The sequence below is a fragment of the Semicossyphus pulcher genome, unplaced genomic scaffold (assembly GCF_022749685.1).
Source record: "Semicossyphus pulcher isolate SPU_LCO1_2020_fin unplaced genomic scaffold, fSemPul1.0.p SCAF_12, whole genome shotgun sequence".
NCBI lineage: Eukaryota > Metazoa > Chordata > Actinopteri > Labriformes > Labridae > Semicossyphus > Semicossyphus pulcher.
Window position 1 is genome coordinate 16,967,522 of NW_027211626.1, and position 22,848 is coordinate 16,990,369.

The window sequence follows — 22,848 nt, forward strand, 5'->3', positions numbered from 1 at the left end:
AGAATCGATATTAAAACCAGAGCCCTTGATAGAAAGAGTTATGACAATTTGTACAACAGTGGACACGTTGAGACCACCTCTCTGGTGATGGCAGATGGTAAACAAACAAATGGACAGATTGGAGTTTCACTGTTCTTCTCATCCTTGTAACCACTAGGATACGACCAACACATTGGAAGCTACAGAACACACAACAGAGACTGGAAATCAAGGTGGGAGGGGTCTCTGTGTGCTTGTGTATACCTTAATCTACACTAAATACCACATTGATATCGTTTACACTCAGTCTTTCTTCAGTTTGCCATCATCCAATGACGACTAGATGTTAACTTCTTGTAGCAGTAACTCCGCCTCAATCCAAATAGGACACATGACTCTCAGGGAGGAGAGATTAACAGTCAAAATATGGTGAAACTAAACCAGACAATGGTGCTGTTACTGGATAGAGGAGAGTCCAAGGGATCATCATCGGGAACGACAAGAGAAGAAGTTGTCATTCAAGAAACTTTACAGGTCGACCCAATCAGTGTTATTTTCTTTTGACAAGGAACAAACTGTGGTTAAATTGTTGAAAACAGGAGTCCCGGCTGCTTCTCAGTCCACTGAGCTGTTAGCAACTGATGTGTTCATCTCATTTCGTGTCCATTGTTTGGTGTCACAGCTGCTCCTAACAGCCCATTTTGTGCCCCCGCGTCACAAGTGTTTATTTAACTCAACTGGGGACGACCAACAGCGCAGGTGAAACAAGCAAATTAATTGTCCTACAAGATCTGGTTTGTCCCTTGTTGCCGGGAGTTGCCATCATCCCCGCTCTCTGATTGGTGTTTATAAAGGTCACATGGCATGAGAGGGAGGGGCTGTCCCTGCTCGGCCAGCACCAACTCGTAAGGCGGCGCGGCCTCCAGCGGGAAGGAGATGGATGCGATGTGTTGATGCTCCTGCTCCGGGAGTCCCAGCGGGTAGTGGGAGGGAGAGAACCAGGCGGCGCTGGCCGAGGTCCCTCCACAGTACGGAGATGGATCCAGAGTGGTGTAGTTAGGCTGCTCCTCCTGCTCGGCCCCTCTCTGACAGGGGTCCAATAGGGAGTAAGGGGGCGGGTCATCTGTAGGTAGGTAGATCTGGGTCGAGCCTGGGCCAACACACTCATCGTAACTGTGGAGATGTAAACAAAAATCACATTGTTGGTGAGGATTTCAAACCGAACTTAATTTCTTTTATGACAATTTTTTCTGGAAAGGATGTTGCTTTTGTTCTTTTGTTGTTGTCCAACTCATTACTCCAAAATCAATTAATCCTTTCCACCAATTGGACTAAAGATTAGTTAGTTTAGAGCTGGAGTTGAACGTTCACAGCTACTTGTACGAGCTTGAAACTTGGAGTTATTATGATGTCATGGGGAGGAAGAGGCCACCACAGCTGGGAGTAACATATGATGTACTCTGCTGTTTATGCAGTAGAATAACGCAAATTAATTTTGAAATCGGTGCTACATGATCGCCTTTCCAATGCCTGATTTCCCCTGAGCATGTTCCTCAGGTACCTCAGTGTTCTGTGTTTACACTTTCAACCTGAGGGCACATCTAACCGGTTTTTGATAAAAGTGACAGGTGTCATTCCAAAGATACCTTTAAAAGAAGCTTAAACCCAAAAGTTCAAAACAATTATTCTAATAATGTTATGTGCACACGCCCCCCTTTGCTGTGGCTGAATCAATGATCTTCTGTCAAACAGGTTCTTTAAAGTAGGCACCTGACATTGTTTTTAATATTGCATTTTGTAATATATCTCCAGTACTTTATTGCTCTGTATACGATGTTAACTGACTTTCAGGAGGATTAATGAGTCCACCACGAACGAGGATTGTAAATAACTTTATATTGGCATTTTTTCTGTTTGCGGCAGATAAATTCAACAATTTACGTGTTAAGAGGTCGTGGTCATTTCCTGTAGCCTAATTCTGTTGACCACACTGCCACTTAAAGGTTATTAAAGATGAAGACAGGATAAGTCTGTTCTAATGCTCTGTAATGCTCTTGTGGGGGCGTGAGCAACAATGGGGTATTTTTAAACCCTTAAGTTAGTACAAACTAACCCTTTGTGGATACTCTGAAAGGCTTTAAAAGGTATTCATGATATTGTAATCAATATACTTATAAGTTACTAGTTTCAGGTCAATAAAGTTCCAACATATTATTATTCCTGGCTATAAAACAGCACATACTGTATGTTGGGAGACTTTACTTTTTGTGTCTGGATCCTTTGGTATGACCTCAGTCATTTAAAATAATTGTAAACAGCCCAATCCCCTCAACGTTTGAAGGCTTTTTTTTTTATTTTAATACATATAATTAGTGTTTTTTGCATATAGAAAAATAAAGACAACACAAACAACACAACCAAGTGTCTCCCAGACAACCCACCCCACGCCAAAGAAAAAGACACAAACAAAAACAGCGCATCATAAGTCCCTGATATCAAGAGCCATGTCCTGAGTAAAGCTGCATAAAAAAATAGTTTGAAGGCTTTTAAAAATGCACTGGACATTTTTGGCAGAAGAGAGCACAAATCCTTCTTGTTTGTTTTAACAACAAATGGTCTTAAATAAATAAAATACACAAAGTTAATAAAGGTTTTTAAATTTCAACTGAGCAGGTTTCACTGAGATCTCTCCTCTCTTTCATTCACGTCTACTTTTCAGTCTTCCTTTTCATTCCTCTAAGTTCTTATCATGGCCATGACTGGCTTTAAAAATCAATCAAGACCACATGTCATAGTGAACTTGCCTTTTTCTCCTGAGGGGGATTTACTGTACGTGTTCTTTACCAGGTAATGTAATTATCATAGTGGAGATACCTCCTGTACATGCTAAGCACACAGCTGCTGCTTTCCGGACATTTCTTTTCATGAGCTTTATTCCTTGTTCCTTAATTCCTTGTTGAACCTGTTTTCCCTCTAAGTAAAAGGGGTAAGTATCAAATACCACTTACAGAAGTTAGGTCTCCTACTCAGTCATCTATCATTGTATGTAAAGTGACTACATCTGGCTTCCTAATCAGCTGCTTTAAATCCCAAAAAGGAAGCTTACATGGACTTCAAGTATGACTCATGGCTACCTATCCAAACTGCAGATCACTAGGCCTTTCATGACTTAGTTATCATATTTTTTTTACTCATAGGTTCTAAAAGATATTTACTAAATTATGGAGGAATCATTTGTTAAAAATATTTTCAACTACATCTGAACATTTTGCTGATTGTGTGCAGGTAGAACCTGTTTTTCAGCAGCTGTTTGTCTCGAGTCTCCTCTCCACAGTGTCTCTCCTGGTGTCTGACACGGGGTCACAGAGAAATCAGTAGTTTGAACTGGGTCACTTCTGGATTTAGGTCAATTAGTTGAATTTGGCAACTACTGGGCCGAGTTTTGTTCCCACCTGCAACACTCGAGTCTCATTCAAGCTCTGCCTTTTCTTCTTCATGGGAATGATGGCTGAGGCTTGTAGATTTTGGGGAACATTGAGAATATTATGATTGGGAAACTTTTTCACAGGAAATGTGAGCGGATAAAAAACATCTGGAGCTAGCAGCTCATCCCATTTTGCAGCTTTCTTGTGTAGCTCTAAATATATAATCCCATTGTCTCAGCTCAGACGGTGTACAGTTGGGTATGTGCTGCGTCAAAACAAACTCTATGACGCATTATGTGCTGACAGCTGTCCAGTCTCCTCAGTCCCTTCACACTGACAGGGAAAGCAAAGTAAGAGAATGAATCTTATGTAAAAATGTGGGAAAAAGCTAATATCTGTCATCACACATCCATATGTGTGGTATATTGGACACTTAAGCACAAAAACAAACACAATCTGTTAGTAGGATATATTAATACAGCGCTGCACACACTGTATCACAGCTCAAAAGCAATCATTAACGCAATAATAGACACTGTCGTCACTGATTATAGTAAGGTCTCGATTTTGGTGAATCCCGTTGACAAAGCAGTATGTCTTATTCTCTTTGCTGATGTTGTCCTGTACATGAGTAAGTAATGTTTTCTGTTAAAAGACTGGTCCAGACTGGTTTACAAGAAAAAAAACACGTTACACATGTATGTCCTGCATGGACGTTTGGGTATGAGGACGTGTCGCCTGCCATCTGGTTATGGGAATTGTGTAAGACGATAGGAACAAACCTTTTAACAATGTTTTTTTTTTTTTTAAAAACCCTCTTGAGTTCAAAAAAATAAACCGTATAACATTTAGCTCTTCCCTGACTGTGTACTACTTCCCCCTTCAGGAGAATTCTCTCTCTGGTTTGAGAGGTCAGAGGTTGAAGCTGGTTATGTTGTTTACTACAGTGACTTGTAACACTCTGACCACCACAGTTGGGTATAATGCAGTTTAGTGAATATTAAGGATAATGACAAAACAAATTATGATCAATAAACTTTAGGCACATACTATGAAGGCAGGCTTAAAACTTATTATCTGACATCTTACATCAAAAGATATATGTAAAATTGTACTTTTTACTGTGCATCTTAGTTCAATGCACTGCAACACAACATAATGCATAACATGCAAATGAAAAAAGGTTTTAGCATGTGTAGCATTTTGAAAAATGCTACAAAGACAAAAAGAAAACATGCAGCCTTTTTTAAAAACACAAACAGCTTAAGAAAACCATCTGCAAATACCAACCAAGTGGATAACCTGAAATGAATTGAATTGATCAGCTGTTGGTAGATATGTAATGAAATGTATGTGTGCATGTGTCTTTACACACACGCACACAAAAACACAAACACTCAGAGCCTCCTTCCTTCTTCCTACAGTTTTGGCAGGGTCCCAGAACGCTTCCCTGATGAACACCTCAACGAGCGCTACACGTCATGTTTTTTTCCCACCTTCTCCCCCGGTCACTCAGAGAACAGAACATATTCAATAGAATAAAACTAAATAGAAAACAGACAGTATGTGGGTTTCTCTCTGTGTGTGCACCTAATAGTAAATGATGGTGATATAGGAAGCAGTAAATCCATGTAACTCAATGAGCACAGTGGTTAACTGTATCAGTCTGGTACCACAGTGCCGCATGTGTCTTTTACCTACCCCTCTGTCTGTCTTCCTTTCTCTTATCTTTCTTTTTGTTCCTGTTCACTCTCTGTCTCCTTCACTACCCTGTGAGTGTGTGTGCCCACATGCCAGCTATTTTAAAGCAGTGTTAGAGACTTTCAGTGTGTGTGTCTGTGGTTTCCTGAGAGAGAGATGCAGAGCTATTTTAGCCTTGATGTGAAGAGGAGGCTCAGTCAGAAAGAGCTGATGTCCACTGTACCCACTGTTTGGCATCACACAGACGCATACAGTCCTGTTAAAGGAGACTGAAATAGTACTTAAAATGAACATTTCTAAATAAAAATGTCTGCACCTGGTTTGAAAGACTGGCACGCTGTTTTTTCCAATTTCAACAAACCAACAGGGATACATGAAGATACACGACTTCTGCTGAATCTCACAAACCTTGATGTGACCACCTGCTTTGGATGGTATCGAACTATTAAATGGCCCTTATCAGTTGTTATCACTATTATTAGAATATAAAGTTATATAGGACAATAAAATCTCTCCATTCCTCCACTCATGCATCATGCAGCAGAAAACTGGGGGTAGGTTAAATTTTTGTTCTAATTATTTTCTTTTACTTTGGGAAATGTGACCTCGAACGCTCATGCCACAGCATGTTGAGGTGAAAATTAGACACAGGGTAAGTGTGCAGGGCCGGTTGAGGGTGTTTTCAGAGGTGTTGTAACACTCTCCAAGTCCCTGTGTCTTTGGTCTCTGAGGAGTTATAAGCTCCTCCGCTCCCCTGCGGCCCTCTGCTGTGTGTGTTTCTGCAAAAACCACACACTAGATAATGAATGTGGTGGTTTACACTGGTGTCTGTGTTACCTAGGTGTGCCCGAGTGAAAACAATTTTCCCCCTCTGGGAAACATGCTGGGAGTTACACAAGTGCTTCTGTTTATCCGTCCATCTGTGTTTTTATCTGCCTGTTTCCGTTTGAGATCTGGACGCATCATGTAAAAATCACAGTTTAAATAAAAGTGTTGATTAGTTGATTTTTTTTTGTCATTGGCAGCTAAACAAACTAACAAGTTCCGGAATCCAAAGTTTGTGTCCCCTGAACAACTTTGGGAAATACTCCTGTGGGTCGTATAAGAGGGGAGGATGAGTTCGGAATTTTTGAATAGAAGTTGCACAATGTCTTAAAAAACAGGTCAGTAAAATGTTCATGAACAACTAAATAAAAGCACAATCTTTCCAAAAATCAACCACATCGTTTTTGTTGTCAAACTTCACAGGATATTTGTAACGATACGTTCAGATCCACACAGGTCATGAGAAGGGAGGACCTCTGGCATGCGTTCATGAACTGGTTGTGACGCTCTACAGAGCTGGACGCCGGACAACTGTAGCTACAGCATGGACCATATGGTCTCTGTGTGCGAGTGTGTGAGAGCATGTTTAAAGCTGGCATGGCCCTTTATCACTGTGAGAGGCACTGGCCTGTGGACTACGAGAACCATATAGATGCTGCATTCACAGGCGTGGATTACGCCGAAGATGATCTGACTTGTCGGCATAAAATTTAAAAGTAAGTGTTAAAAATGAAATTGAACAGATTAGGTTGAAGAAAACAGACCATGTGTCTCCTGTTAAAGGGCCAGTTCGCCTATCTCTAAGCTCAATCCTATCATGTTATTATGGGAGGATAATGCTATAATGGTAGGAAAAAAATGCAACTTATGCTCTGTGCCTTTGGAGGACAATATCCGCTTCTCCAATGGGCCCTGAAACCTCCACCAGACTTCCTCAATCTAATACGCCCGCCTCCGATGTCATGTCTCGTTCAAAATCATCAGGTTTGTAGACTGCAGACCTGAAGATTTTGTTTAGACACTCCACCGGTATATTCTTGCCGTATTTCAGATCCTGTACCGCTCTGAGCCATTGCCTGCAGTGAAACTGTAGTATTTCACTCCAGTGTATCTCACTGGGCACGCTGGGTGTTGTAGGAATGTAGAACGGGCAAAACCACGAGCTGTTAGTTCAACTTTCTCCACAGCTATGGCGCCAATTTAAAATATTATTGCTTCTATCGATTACAGAGAACACCAGCTTTGACTGACAGTGGTGTTTTCCGGAGGACGAAATGCTCCTTTAATGTAAACCTGTCTGCATTCAGTTTCCTGCTTGTCACCTCTTTACGTGTCTGCCAAGTGGTCACAGTACAACATGGTACAGTTGAATGGGACAGTACAGAACAGAGCTGTTCCTGAGATCTCTCTCATCTTCTCTCTCACTTTCTGCCTTACTCGTTCACTCCTTCACTTGTACTTGTAGTACTTGTTAAGTCCTTGTCCTCGCTGTCTGGTGTTAGCATTTCTCCTTAACTTTCACTGTTCCCTGACTAAGTGCTATTTTGCGATGAGACATCCTGACCTGAGCTCACACTTCCTGTCTTTCTCAACAACACTGACCGTCAGAGATGTACAATATGACACAGCAACAATGAATATAAGCTAGTTATTCTTCTGTTTGTTAGTGTAAGTGGAACAGTAGAAATAGCGCTGCCTTAGCACGGCAACATTTGCGCAATCGATGCTGCTTTGAACGATCTGAATCGTGTCTATGGAGAAGGGTGTTTAGAATTTAAAAGCTAAAAAATGTCAACACACATCAACAATTTATCTCCACTTGCTGCCTGATATCGCAATGCAACACAAATCACAAGACAATGGCGGTTTGTGTGTGTGTGTGTGTGCTTGCCCAGCTTCTCCCTGAGAGGAAGCAGAAGCTTTCAGTCTCCACAGGTGAGCTGCTGATCCACGAGTGCGAGAGAGAAAGTGTGTGTGTAATATCTGTGTTCTTCAGCAGTGTGTGTGTGTGTGTGTGTGTGTGTCGGAAGCGCTGTGTTCACAGTCTCAGTAGGTGAGCTGTTGATCTGAGTTCTCTGAGTTTCCCTCGACCATCTGTGGCCCACACACACACACACACACACACACACACACACACACACACACACACACACACACACACACACACACACACACACCCTGCAGTATCATCACATGACTGCAACTACCTGCTAGCTGACAGCGCACCAAACAATGACTTGCCAGTATTATGGTAAACAAAATGCACAAATTAAAGGTATGTATGTGTGTATGTTTGTACATGTGTTTGCGTGCAGAGACGTGTGTGTGTTGGCTGCGGTCCGGCTCTCACACTGGCTGTCCAGAACACGATGCTTCCCTGCCAGAGCGCTGACGTAGCTGGCTAGCTCTCCTCTCCTCTCTTCTCCTTTTCCTTTCTTTTCTTGTCATGATGCTGTGGTGTTCACTGTTCCCTCTCTGTCATGCTTCTGCTGCTTCAGGTGAAGTGAGGACAAACATTTTGGGAGCTGTAACGGTGCACGGGGACATGTTCTTGCATCAGCAAACCTGAACCCTGCTGCTGACCCGGTGAATCCTTCCACAGATGATGTATCTTTTGGGGTGACGCACTTTGTCTGCGTTACAAAGTAGCACCAAGAACATGACAGGAGCTTTGGTTCAGTCCCCAGATCACAACTCCAGCACCAAACATCAGGTTCAACATAATGGATGCAATGCTAATGAGTCAGCATGTTTCAGGACCATGTGGAACATTTCCAACACTTTGTCAAATCCATTAAGGCCTTAAAAATATGATCAATGTGTAGAAAAGGAATTCAGTCTTGTTCTTATTCTGCATCGACAGTGTTTGATGGAGAAGCCTGAAATGAGTACTCAGTTAGAAAACTAACTGAAATTGAGCCAGTGCAATACAAAAAACCTTGAGCCATAACAAAATCAGTAACAAATTTAGTAAAAAACATTTGAGGTTTTACTGACGCTGTTTTAACTAGTCATAAAGTAGCACACTCGTCTTGTGCAATAAGTGGCTGAGAATTAGCGCCACAACTTGTTAACGCTATAAAACAAATCCTAATGTATACATAATGGGGCGGCTGTGGCCCTGTCCATCACCTCTCAGTCGGAAGGTTGGTGGTTCGATCCCCAGCTCCCTCAGTCTACATGTCGACGTGTCCTTGGGCAAGACACTGAACCCCAAATTGCTCCCGGTGGCATGGCCATCGGTGTGTGAATGTGATAAGTACTGATAGACAGTTGGGCACTTTACGTAGCAGCCTCTGCCATCCACATATGAATGTGTGTGTGAAAGGGTGAATGTGAAATGTAGTTAATAAGCTTTAAGTGGTTGCAAGACTAAAGATGGTAGTGGATGGACAGACACATTAAGCGTTGAGTATGGGCTAACAGTACGCTAGCTGACGGTATTAGCTTGTGTTGTTGATCGCTCTAGCATTATATCATGGTATTTGTCCACAATGTTTTCAATGTCTTTTATAGCTACAGTCATATCATCGATTTGTATAATGTCAAAAATATTTCACCAGAACCACATACATGTGGCTCAGAGGTGTTATCAGTATATCTGCGGTTCTACCCCTCAGGCCCTGAAGTCCACATGGCAACACCTTAAACAGCAATCAGAGCTGTGCCGAAGTACTGGAAGAACATAGAACCAGGTTTTCTATGAAGAACATTGGTGCTGATGCTTACAGCCACGTAGGTACATATTATCATTTACAATTGTCTCAGTCAGTAATCAACTCCCTGAATTTATATTAGAACGATAAGACACAATCCAACGTCTGATCGATGAATTTGGGTAAAGTGAGTGAATGTTTCTAAGGCGGAGCAAGGAGGAGAATGAAGCGCGCACACACACACACACACACACACACACACACACACACACACACACACACACAGCAGGCGAGGGATGTATGTGAATTATTAAAGCTGCCAATTAGACCAACTGACATTTAGATCAAAAACACCATGACATTGCCCTTTAGCTAGCTCTTTCTTTCTCTCTTTCTCTCACATACACTATTACGCACACACACACACACAAGGTGCACAAACACTCATTCTTGCACCATTACAAAGGGCACTAAAGGTAGCACTGTGCCCCGATAAATGAATCACCACTGAGGGTGGGTCAAACCAAGTGGACTGAGAACAGCGGGGAACAGAGGCTGAACGTCAGTTATATTTTATATATGATATTTGATACTATGGGTAAAAGGAGGAGTGGTCAACTTGCTTATTTAAACATACAGCTAAAGGTGGGTGAGTACGGAAGCCCTTAGCGGACATGCATCAAGACATTTTATTTACTCAGTTTCCCCGTGATAACGAGTTATTTCTAGTAGTTTTCTCGAAATCTCGGCTTATTTTTCTCGTGATAACAAAATAATTTTCTGGCAATCTAGAAAACAATACAACAGGCTGGTCACTGTGATATAAGACCACCACATACCATGCTGCCACTGCCATCACTAAAGTGTAATTCAAACCTGTTTCTATGTTTGTTTTGTGCTTTCACAACTCTGGGGATACGAGTTATGATCGTCTGACGTTAAGACATGCAGAGCAGGTTATTTGGCTACTATAAATTGTCCATCAAAAATAAATAATTAGTCAACATAAAATAAATGCATATAAAGTTATTGAATTTCATCTGTGCAACTTTGTGGTAACAGTGCTCAATAAAAAATGAAAGAAAATCACACTCTGGGATAAGTATGATTTTTAACAACTAAATAAGTGATGGTTGATAAAAAATCTAAAGGTTGTTTTATACATGTTGCTATAAACAGCAGGACTTACATTACTGTGTTTAATGTGAACAAATCACTAATAATGTGTACAAATAAATCACTGAAGGAACAGTTGTGTGCAGCGTTGAAGAAGAAGGTCATAAGGAAACAAGAGAATCAAACTTCAGCAAACATCAAGCTCAGGGTTGTAATATATTTAGAGTATCAGTAATGATACCAAACCTACCATACCTTCCATAAGGCCAAATAACCGATCCTAAAGCAGCCATGTTTTCTACAACTTTGGAGTGACAGTGCAGTGTGGCCGATCCCTTGTGGGGGAGGGGTTATGCTGTCACCTCTTATACTGTCAGCCAGTCATGGCTGAGGTCTAACCACAAACTAGTTACATCAGTTAAATTATGTACATGCAGTTTGCACTTAACATGTTTGTTGGCCCATCCATTGCCTTTTTGGCACTTTATAAACAAGCAGCAACCTCCGCTGTTGAAAAATGAAGCCAATGCGGAAGTGCAAACAACTGCAGTTCTTCGAGTGTCCACTTGAGGCTGGCTCCAGAAAACAAGAAATAACATTACAGCAGATGGGAAAATGCCAATTCTTACAGTAGTGATAAACATGATTGGTACAAAAACCTGTATTGTTATGAATAGCTAATTTTATTGTTCAATATAACTGTACGGGGGCTGATTTTTTTTTATTATAACGCACCCATTTTAATTATATTAAGCCTTAAATCATAGTAGCCGCCTCACTCAAGTGACAGGTGGGAGCTGCTGGCAGACACAGACACAGACACAGTCGTGAGAAGATCGGTTATTTTACGTTCACCGGTACGTGTCGTTCACCCCCCCATTATCTCACTGGGCGAGCAAGCAGCAATCCACTACTTGTTTAGTCTGATAAATAAACACCTGCAGTCATTTACCTGCAGTTATTTTATACTGTCTATGTTTATGATACTGTATGTCACCTGACTTTGGCTTTTTCTCATGTCATCGTTACAGTGGCCACTAGAGGTGAATATTTGGTTCAGTTTTTTGTGTTTTCTGAAAAACTTGAAAAAATTACTTAGGCCATTATTTTAAGAGGGTGTCGATATTCAGTAATAAGAACATAAGGAGACACAGAATTTGACGAGCTAGTGGAAAATTATGTTTCAAGTTTCAACATTTTGGGATGTGTGCTCATACGCTTTTTCACCGAGAGTTCAATGGGTACACATGCTGGTTAGCTAAATATGAAGCTACTGTCATCAGCCTGCTTACTGAGCTTAGCAAAAAGACTCTCATCTAAGGCTTTGCTCAGACTGCCAACCTAAATATTTTGGCAAACAAAAATGCATCCATTTTTATCCTAACAAGTCTGGACAACAGAATAACACATGAAATAAGATTTTTGCAAATCAGATCAGAGCCACATTTGGACGTGGTTTGAAATGTGATTGCAGTCGTATTTCCACAGATGAGTCTCAGCTCGGACACTCTGGCCCCCTCAAATTGGATTTCAAAGTGTCTTTTGCGTCACTCGCTACATGACACACAACAATGATGTCAAATTCAGAGTGACTGCAGTGAATCAGAGCTGCTGGGAAGAAACACTCATTCTACTACTATCAGACTGATTTAGAGGACAGAACAGAACGAGAGGGACAATTGTGTGGAGGAGCATCATCACATGCAGATGCAGTACATACATCTATGTCTTGAGCACAGCTACCCACAAAAATCTGTTGGTGATGTCTGGACAAAAGTCTGATCTGATCTTATTTTCCTGCAGTCTGAACAGAGGCCATATGATAATACATTCATACAAGCACTTACCGTGGCGGTGAGTCGGGGTACAGGTTGTTGACTTGTGACAGGGTCTCTCTGAATGAATCAAAGTCTAAACCAGGAGGAAAGTCTTCTAAGCAGGTGGATCTGAGCTCTCCTACTGAACCTCCATAGGAGAAACCGTCCAGACCTGCAGACGCAGAGACGAGACGTTACGTTTAAGAACAGTCAGTGAAATTGATGAATTCAATTTTTATCATGTTTGAAGTAAAGCTTGTCCTTTCTTGGCTGATGCATCCCACATGATGCCTGATACAAAGAGGGAATTGAAATGGATTAGGTCATTTGTTTAGTTTTTTCTGTATCCATCCATTTAAAGTCCTGGCAGCAGCCATTGTTCAATCTTTGCTTAGTGCCTTGGTATATTTACATCCTCTTGGGAAACTACTGAAGATTTTTGACGCATGTTATGTACTTGAGTGTGTGGGTGCAGTAAATTTCAGACCAACATGAGCAAGATAAATGTGTAGGGCTGTTTCATCAGGCGTGAAGTCACCAAGTAAGAACTATACAACTATACTGAACAGCATTATATTGCAGCTGTATTTCATGCTGTGTTTGAAAGATGGTAATGGCTATAATCCTTAGTCTTTAGTGAGTTTGCTCGTCAGTTTGTCGCAGACTGACCGTAGCTCGCTCGGAGGTGTGGGTTTCGGAGTCGACTGTCTTTGCGCAGGCTGCCGACGATGATGGTGATGCAGGAGAGGAAGAGGACCAGACCTATAACGATCCCCGCCACCACCAGCGGAGACACCAGGAGAGAAGCCTCCCCTCCCGACTCCCTCTCACTCCTGCAGTCCGGGTACTCCCCATGGCTCTGGTTGGAGCTCACTGCAGGGAAACAGACAGATGCAGGTCAAACCTGAGAATGTGTTTGCTTGTTTCAGTCTGTGTGACCATATATTTTGAAGATTTTTTTGTGATTGACTAAAAAAGGGATGATGTTGAAAATACTACAATTATTAAATGTAAGTGGACACTCTGGGGAGTTTTGTTCAAATCAAATTTTGTTGTCAATAAATGTCAGGTTATATGTTGCACACTTGGACACAAAAAGGGACTTCCAGGCGTGCATAGGTTTTTAAAATAACTTTACTCAACTCTCCGGACATACAGCAACACAAGCACATCAGCTTAGCGTGGCTGCATACTGTCGGACATCTCTGTCTGCTGAACGCGTGTGCCAAACACTAAAACATAAGACGATACATGTCTGCTTGCACTGTAGTTCTCACTCACACGTTGAAATGTTCTGCACACTTGCACTGTTAATATTTAAGCAGGATACACATGGTCCAGTTACTGAATTCCTAACTAGCAAACACGCCAGGTGCGGCACTTCAGAGAGAATCAATTAACTTGCAGAACTTCGACATAACTGCCATAACAGTCGTCCGTTTCTCTCACACACTCATTATACAACTGTGTCGCTATGTTTACACCTTGTTTCATTACTTTTGCTTACCTGGAAACAGAAACACAGCACGTCAGCTTAGCGTCGTTACATACTGCCCGTACATCTCGATCTACTCAATGACGCGCGTCACGCGCGTGCGTGCACCCGTGCATCCTAAAGACCCCTAAGCTGCCCAGAAGTGCCTGTGTGAGCCATACTCATTATACCCACTAATAAACCTACTTTAATATTACTGGTGCTTTTGTACATTAATATAAATCAAAGTATGAACCAAATAATATACATAATAACAAGTGTCCAATGTCCCAGCGCCATTTATGCTCCCAACTCTGTCCATAAATATGCTTCACATTACTATGGGTCCCACATATAGTGTGTTACTTTATTAAAAATGGTTACACGAATAAAAAAACACAAAGCCTGCCACCTGTAATCCAAGTAATTGCATTATATTAAGGTGTATTCATTGTTTGGTGCAGCTGAACCATCCATAAACATATCCTCTGACATATTATCAACAATTTGTTGTATATTTGTTGCATATGTTAGCAAACAGTTGGTTTTATGCACATCCAGCAGACGGCAATGAACATCAGCATTTATCTGGAGTTGTAGTCACGTCAACTTAATAAATTTAAGTCATATATTCACCTTTCTGAGAGTTCTATTTTGGTCTCCACCCCGTCAAGAAGTAAATATCAAGCTCTTTAGCTGCTGTAAGGCTGATTACGCGTAGAATCGACTATAAACATTAAAGTAAGTGAATTAAAGGCTTTTTTGGGATTTGAGTGGAGCGAGAGCAAAGGGGCAGCTTCTTCTGTGGTACACTTTAATGTCTGCTTTAACTGTAGGACAACTGAACACTGACAACCACCATGTTACATCACTTCACTGCCTTATAGTATATCAGTTCGCTAGTCTCAACCATAACTAACGTTATACGGTGCATCATGTGAGTAGTAAATTAGTAGATGAATGCCCTTACATTTATAGAGGTTGTGAACTAAGTCATCCATTAATAAATCAATTATTTGCAGCCCAAATTATTAAACAAATGAACACCCTATCTGTCTGTCTGTCTTTCGATCTGTCTGTCTGTCTATCAGGTCTTATGACAGTAGAGCACCACAGGGCCGTGTTACATAACCGCTGTCTTGCCCTGCACACATCGTGTCATCGAGGACTTTTTCCATTTCAGTGTGTGACAGATAATTAGAAGTGAAGTCTGCACACAAAAACACACACACACACGCACGCACGCACACACACACTTACACTCAGTAATCATCATCATTAGATTACAGCACAATCCTGTTCCTCTCCATTTCTGTTTAATGTCTCATCTGTCTGTTTAGTCTCCCTCTTTGTCTGCCTGCTTCTATACGTGTCTCACTGTCAGTCACTCTGGACCTGTCTGTCTGCATTCACGGCACAGCAGAGACAGGTCAGAGGAGGAGGGTACAAATTGTCTTTTTCTTTTGGTGTAACCATACAGCTGCTCTTTATCCTTCTATATTGTACGTGACACAAAGCACAATCGGGGGAAGGGGAGTCCACACAGAAACCAAAACACGATCTTTTTCTAACAGTTCTAGGCAGTCAGATCAGAAAACTGTTTCATATGTTGTTCTTGAGGGCGTGACGCAACAACAGATGTTGCTGTTTAATGTGGAGACCTCAGTGAATTACTTCAGATGTGGGTGTAATTAGCCGTTACAAGGCCACTACCAGTTGAGCATACATATGAGGTAGCAGGACTCTACTCAACGTCCTGGTCAGCTGCCATTATCATGTGTTGGTGAGGTGGAATGACTCGTATTAACATTAATGGGACTTTCACACATGAGTACATAACGTGAATTCATTAACTTCATTTACTCACTTCCAGCGTTGGGTAACGTTATTTTTAAAAGTAACTTGTTACATTTCAAGATTACTGCCATTAAAAAGTAGCTTGTTACGTTGCTGCGTTACCTACTAAGAAAAGTAGCGCGTTAGATTACTCTTGCGTTACCAAAAATTAAAACCCCCTTGTGTCTCTTTATACATGGCAGTTGTATTGTCAGGACAGCGTGTAGCCTACTGTACATCTACCTTTGAATGTATTGACTCTACTGTCATTGCATAGGGTCGTTTACAGCCCATAACCTGGAACTATGCAGCCTAATAACAGGATTGACAGACACAATATAACAGCTCTTTATTATGCTAACAATCTGACAGTGTACTGGTCAGAGGCATACAGTATTAGGCACAGCTGATTCAGTGAAAACAACACAGGCTCTTAGTCCCACCAGTGTTGCAGAGCTGTGTTTAGCGTCAGATGCTACTTCTAATTTGAAGTAGAGCTCTTCACAGCTCTTCCAGGCGCAACTTACATTTCACCATCATGTTGTTCTTGTCCCTTTCACCCAAAAATTCAAAATAATGCTGTCCTCTCTGCCATCTCGCTCGTTTTATTTGTTTCATTAGCTAGCTACGCATGCAATAAAACCTTACCTTCTGCTGGTACGCAGCTACCTGGCAAGAAGTAGGAGAGAAACAGAAACAATGCTTCGGCGATTATCTGTTTTTTGTGGTGAGAAAAGGAAAAGGGACCCCGGGAATTTATTTTCCAGTAATCGATTACTTCATCGAAAAAGTAACTAAATGAAGGATTACTTTGTAACGCGTTACCCCCAACACTGCTCAATTCACTCTTCCCGAAGGACTGTATTCTAACTGAAACCACAATCAATTTATGAACCTTAACAAGCAGTTTTGATGCATTAACCCAATTGCAACTGTTTCATGGCGTTAACTGTATGTTTAAGCGCAACCTTGTAGATTAAATATAAGATCATGCACCTTTTGGCCTACAGGAAGCACTCTAATGCTAACAATGATAATGGTGCATTTAATGGTTAGAACATCCGAAACGGGTAATTTTATTGGCTTCAAACATCTCATACAACATGTATAAGTAAAAGTTTTTCTTTTGGCCATAATTCCAGCTAGAGGGTTCTAACAACTGAAGGAGTCATTTTTACCAATGACTGACAAGCACAATCAGAATAAATTCTTTGAGTTAAACGACGTGGCTTTACCTCTCTTTTTTGTCTATCGCTGCTCCGAACATATTACAGAAGAAACAATCAAAATCACAAAATGATTTACACTCACAATATCGTTTCCATTTCAGTCTCTCTTCTCTATTGCCCATTTCTTGTCCCCCCTCCCCAAAAGTCTGCGTCTGTGATTCTGCTGTCTACAATAATTTGGTTTCACACGGATTCCCAAGAAGAGGAAAATGTTCTCTCGCTGCAAACGATTCCCAACAGAGCCCTCTCCGTAACGTCTCCTCCCTCACACGCTCCTTGTCGCCTCTCTCTCCCTCTCCTAACATGATTTTCTCTTCATTTCGCTTCTCATCTCTTCCTCATAAACTCAATTTTCTCTTGTTCTCCCCAGAGACCACACACGAGGAAATCTATAATTATATAGATTTAAATTCACATTAACTTGACTCCCTTTGTAACACTTAGACACGCAACGTTTTTTACTCATTCATTGACCCTTGGGACTCTCCAAGTTCTTTGGTTCAGACTGAAATATCTTCACAACCTTTAGATGGATCACCATGAAACTGTGTGCAGACATTCGTGGTGCCCAGAGGATGAATCCGTTTGATTTAACTGATCCGCCAGCAAGAGGTTTACAGTTGTATCTTCTATTGAAATGTCTTGAAAACTATTGGACGGATTGCAATGAAATTCAAACAGGTCAACATTCCCAATGACACTGTTTGTAAGAGCAAATACTAATGAAACAAATGATTTTTCCATCAGCCTCAGCTGTTGCTATTGAGGAAGTGTTAACATGCTAACTGTTGTATAAACATGTGTATGTGGGTATTTAACCTTTATTTTTGATTAACACTGTCTCCTAAAATTTAAGTTTATAAGGTATTTCGCTCAGACGGTTCTCATCATAACAGCGGCCTCACACTGCCTTCCCAAGCTCGTGCTGTCAAATTGGGTGCATGTCGACTGCGCCTTCAGCTGGGCTGCTCCTGCCAACCCTGTCTTTCTACATACGTTTTACCAATTTGAATATCTTGGCTTTCTAAATGTAATTTAATTTAATTAATTCAGCAAAGAGTGAAGAGGTGCCCGCTCAACTGTAAATAATAATAAATACACGTACATGAAATATACAATGTTTTTTTTCAAACACAATCGGGAACAGCAATGAGAAGCTTTGTGAATGACTGTATGGAACAAACAACTGCCCTGGAAACACATCAGAGTACAAGCATTGTGTACAAACCAGGGGAGGTTTCTACATAGAATGCCTGATACTCTGAAAAGCACCCTAGAAGGGTTTACTTTACTTTTTATCCTTGTGATATATTCTACAGGAAGATACATTAATCATGCTGATAGGAGGTCAATATGACCCTCCACATATCATTTTATCTATTTATCCATTTATCTATTTTGGGCAAGATCACGCGATTCGTGGTAAAAATAGGTGAGCCCTGTATTCTCTAAATTAGTGGTTCCCAACCTTTTTTCCTTGGAGCCCCCCCTGCTTGTATCTAAAGCTGCTTATCCACTCTAAACGCTAACACCCGGCTTTTTTGCTTAATGGGAGGGTTACAATCGGCATTCAGACCTTGGTCAAATGACTCAGCAGCAGACCCGGGTAATTATCGCCTCGGCTCCGATCGGCATTGATAGGACATGCATGACAGCTACAAATTCCGTCCCAGCAGCGCTCGAACATCGTTACAAATTTGTCATCGCCGAGTTTGATAAACAGACTGAATGAGTAATAGATACAATAAAGACCAAACCACCGGAACGTCTTCAGTGTTTACTAACCCTGTCTCCGGCGTGTTTGTGACATCAGACGGTGACGCAGCAGAAAAGAGACTGAAAGCAGGATACTCCACTGGCAATGGGAAAAGAGACAATCAGGATCTATACGCAGGCCTTCCCGGGTCTGAAAAACCTGCGTCCAGCCACTAATTTCGGTGGGAAAAGTGTTTAAGAAAGGCTGAGCACCCCTAGCCCGCACACACATACACCAAAACAATAGGGTGATTCATTCCAAATCTTTAGTGGCAAAAATGAACACCAATCAGCCTACAGTTCATAGAGGAGTGGCCACCAAGTAGCTCTTTGGCTCCCCCCTAAGGGGGGGCCCAGACCCCAGGGTGGGAACCACTGCTCTGGATTTTCTGTGCTACAGCAGCATGTGACACACAAATCACGTGTGCAGTTTGAAGGCTCGAACCTGTTTACATGCATTTGAAATGAAAATTAGGAGTGGGTTAGGATAAGGTTAAGGTTAAAACCAGAACATGAACTTTAACCTTAAAGAAATATCATACAGACGTATTATGATTTTCCTCATCATATAAAACATTTATAATGTTACAGATTCAGATGTTCATATTAAACATGGAAAAAGAGGTATCAATAATGTCAATGTAAGTAAAAGTAATAGCTCAGGCTTCAGACTGAGCTGAATACTTGTTTGCTAGCATTTCTTTGGATTTCTTTAAACAGTTTTCTGCTGCAGACAAAGAAGCCATGATGTGCAGGGTTGAGACAATCCACCTGCTAGTCCGTCTACGAAGTTTTATCCAACCACTCTGCTCAGGACCACTCATCAAGTTTCAAGGGGAGCTCACAGAAGCCCTTTTTACACTGCGGTTCCGCCTCAGCGCTGTAACGACGCCCCAGTGTGTTTTTAAATAGCTTTCCAGCGTTGCAGAAGCAAAACGTGCACAAGGTGTAAACAAACAGTGCACGCTTCAAATACACACTCACTGCGCTGTTCCGCCCTGCCAGCTCTGCAATTTACAAAGACGTCGTTTCGCCTCTGTTACGCCTCTGTTACGCCTCTGTCCGATGCGGAGGCAGAACGACTTTGCACGGAGGTGCAATGGTGGTGCACTGCGTTCTACATAGAAGACGGAACATAACAGAGGCGTAATAATCCCACCTTGAACTGGCAATTGTAAATGCTGCTGGGTGCTGCTTCTGTTGCCCCTCGGCAAATTTCCTGAAAACTGGCCAATCAGAAGAAAGTGTGTAAGGCGTTCTTAAAGAGACAGGAGCGTAAATGGCTTGTGCCAGACAGAGCATGAACTGAGAGGCCACTAAATGGACCTGCTTAAGATAAAGAGGGATTTTTTTTATTTTAGTTGCTCTATTAGAATCCTAGAACTGGATGATAGAGCTGGAAATGAGCATAACAGGTCCTCTTTAATAATGCAGTCACTACAAGTAGATACTGCATCATCACAACATCAGATCTTTTGGCGCAAACATTTGACTTTTTTCAGATTATCTTGAATATTACAGTGTTAATTAACATTTCTTCACTATGTCAGTGGAAAGGTCATTTTATAGTCTGATCACTTTCCGGTTACAGTGATTGCTTTCACTGAGAACCCAGAATAAAATCTATTGTTCTGGTCCGTCTGTGATTATATAGACTGTTTAATGCACCTCCTCTGTGATGTGGGATAGCGTTGTCCAGCTTTGTAGAATCCTTGTGTATTAAACTCTGTCTGACATTATGATATTGTTGTTTTTTTCACAGTTTTCAAAGTGTAGCTGAATCGTCTTGTGCCTCAAACCGCCCCTTGAGGGATGAATCAAGTTCTTTGAATTGAATTAAGAGTGAACAGCTTTTGGCCTGCCACAAGGCAAGGCAGGAATAAACTGTACTTTCTACTTTCTTTTGACCAAATCTTATTAAAATGGCTTCTCTTGGACAAAGACATGGCTGCCTGTGTGTGGCTGTATGATCTCATTTTCCTGTAAGGCCACTGGACGAGCTTCTTTTTTTGTTCTCCGCACTTCAATGTGATTTAAGACAGAGGAGGAGAACTGAAGAGATACAAAGAGCGGAGTGACGGTGGAGGAAGAAGGCAACCACGCAATAACTTGGAGGGAGCGAGGAGGACAGTAGAGAGAGAAAGAGAGGGAGAAAGATTGTAACAAATGGTGATAGTGTTACATTTCAAAAGCCTGAGGGGACTGGACCCAGCTGCGGAGGGAAAGCAGAGAAACGAGAGACATTTTTTTTGCATGTGTGTGTGTGTTGTTGAATGACTGCGGGAGGTATGAAGGTCTTGAATTATTATCCCTACATGCACGTCCCATGAAATAAATCAGAGTAAATGAACAGAAGGAAGCAGGTTAACAAGGAATCTGTAAATCTTAAGACTTCCGAGTTTCATAAAGGTCATGAATCTTCTTTGCACCAGACAATCAAATATCTGGTTTGTGGCTTTTTTCTTGCTACCATCGTGAACAAGACTTTTAAGCTGAAGTGGAATGACGAGTTAGTGTTGGTTGAAAAAACCTACAGTACCTCAAGAGAAGTAAGGAATACAGCACTAGCATTAGCTCATTGAGCTATAGCATCCTGAGGCCGTTCAGCATTGGTGCTGCTTGCTAGAGAGTCACTTTCTTGCTCAAAGGCCCTTTAGCAGGACTCGTGGTTGCAGGCCTTCAGCATGAGCAACACACTTGGTTACAGCTGTATATAAGAGCCTATATGGTATCTGTTCATATATAATTAAAGGGCAACAAAGGTAATTGACTTTGACAGCTTGTCACTAAAGGTTACTGTTGAACATACACCCACCTCTGCACAGTGTACTGCAGTGTAGTTCATAATCCTGCTGCTGACACTAGCGCTAAGCTGGGTGTTATTTACTGCCTTTAAATGTGCATGAGGTTCAGGTTGTTTTTATTCCCTGCTTTGATTGGTTTCCCACTGTCAGGCGTTGTTTTTGCTGCTTTACAAGACATGAAGTGTTTGTAGAGCTGCTGCAAGAAGGTGAAAGGCGAATTATGCAATGACGAGAACTTATAACAGCTAATATCATAACTTAAATACTGAAGATTTAAAATCCAACCTCACGAGCCTTTGAAAAAAATGATAAAAGTAATTTTGTTTGGCATTAACGATACATTATTTGGAGTTTGCATATTCTCCCCGTGCGTGTGTGGGCTCTTTCTGGGTACTATGACTTCCTCCCACAGTCAAAAGCTCTTTAGATAAATTGGTGACTCTAAATTGCCTGTAGCTGTGAGAGTGAAAGGTTGTCTGTTTCTATGTGTCAGCCCCATAGACTGTATAAAAAGATGACATGACAGCTCCCTGAAAGTGAAGCCAAAACCCCTCTATCGCCCCCTGCTGACTGGCTGCAGTATAGCTCATAAAGCCCGCCTCCTCCATGTTAACAGATGGGACATGAGCCAAACTATAAAATCAAAATAGACGCCAAATAAATTTTTCTCACACATGGTTTCATGCTGATTTACGTCAAAGTGTTCATTTTTCTGACAAGTTTTTTTTTAATTAGTTATTTGATGCTGTAAAAAGGATGATTGACAGCTCCGTTGACAAATCCGGCTCCTGCAGCCGATCTGTTCCGGATTAGCGGAGTAGAGGAGGAACGGCGAGAGGAGACGTAACTAAAACAATCACTACAGTCACTGAAGTTTCCATATCTGTGAACGTCTGCTTCAGACCAACACAAAGAAGCTGTTCTGCTGTTAAACACGTCGACATGTGGGATCTTTGCCCTTTTTTAAGTGCGTGTTTTGGTTAGCAGAAGCAGCTATGGCGGCTCCAATCTGTACTGTCCAACTCTGGCTCCAAATGACATCACCAGGGCAAGATGGCAGCAAGGGCTGTTTTTTGCTTCAATTTTGTACAATGAGAGCAGATGGAGACTCGTTGTCCATCTATATATATAGTCATTAGTCAGCCCCCCGCCTCTTGCCCAATGACAGATGAGATAGGCTCCAGCCCCCCTGTACATTACAATAAAAGAGGTGTTGGCAATCCCTCGACTT

At 41.6% G+C, this 22,848-nt stretch overlaps 1 protein-coding gene across 1 annotated transcript; it reads right to left on the reverse strand.

Annotated features, from left to right (window-relative positions):
- Nucleotides 1-761: 761 nt before the first annotated feature.
- bean1 (brain expressed, associated with NEDD4, 1) lies at nt 762-21,872 on the reverse strand. Its single transcript, XM_069659327.1, has 4 exons — nt 21,848-21,872; nt 13,189-13,392; nt 12,550-12,691; nt 762-1,152 (listed from the first exon to the last, which is right to left on the reverse strand). Exons 1-4 carry the CDS (start codon nt 21,870-21,872, stop codon nt 762-764), a joined length of 762 nt encoding a protein of 253 aa, XP_069515428.1.
- Between the last annotated feature and the right edge of the window lie 976 nt (nt 21,873-22,848).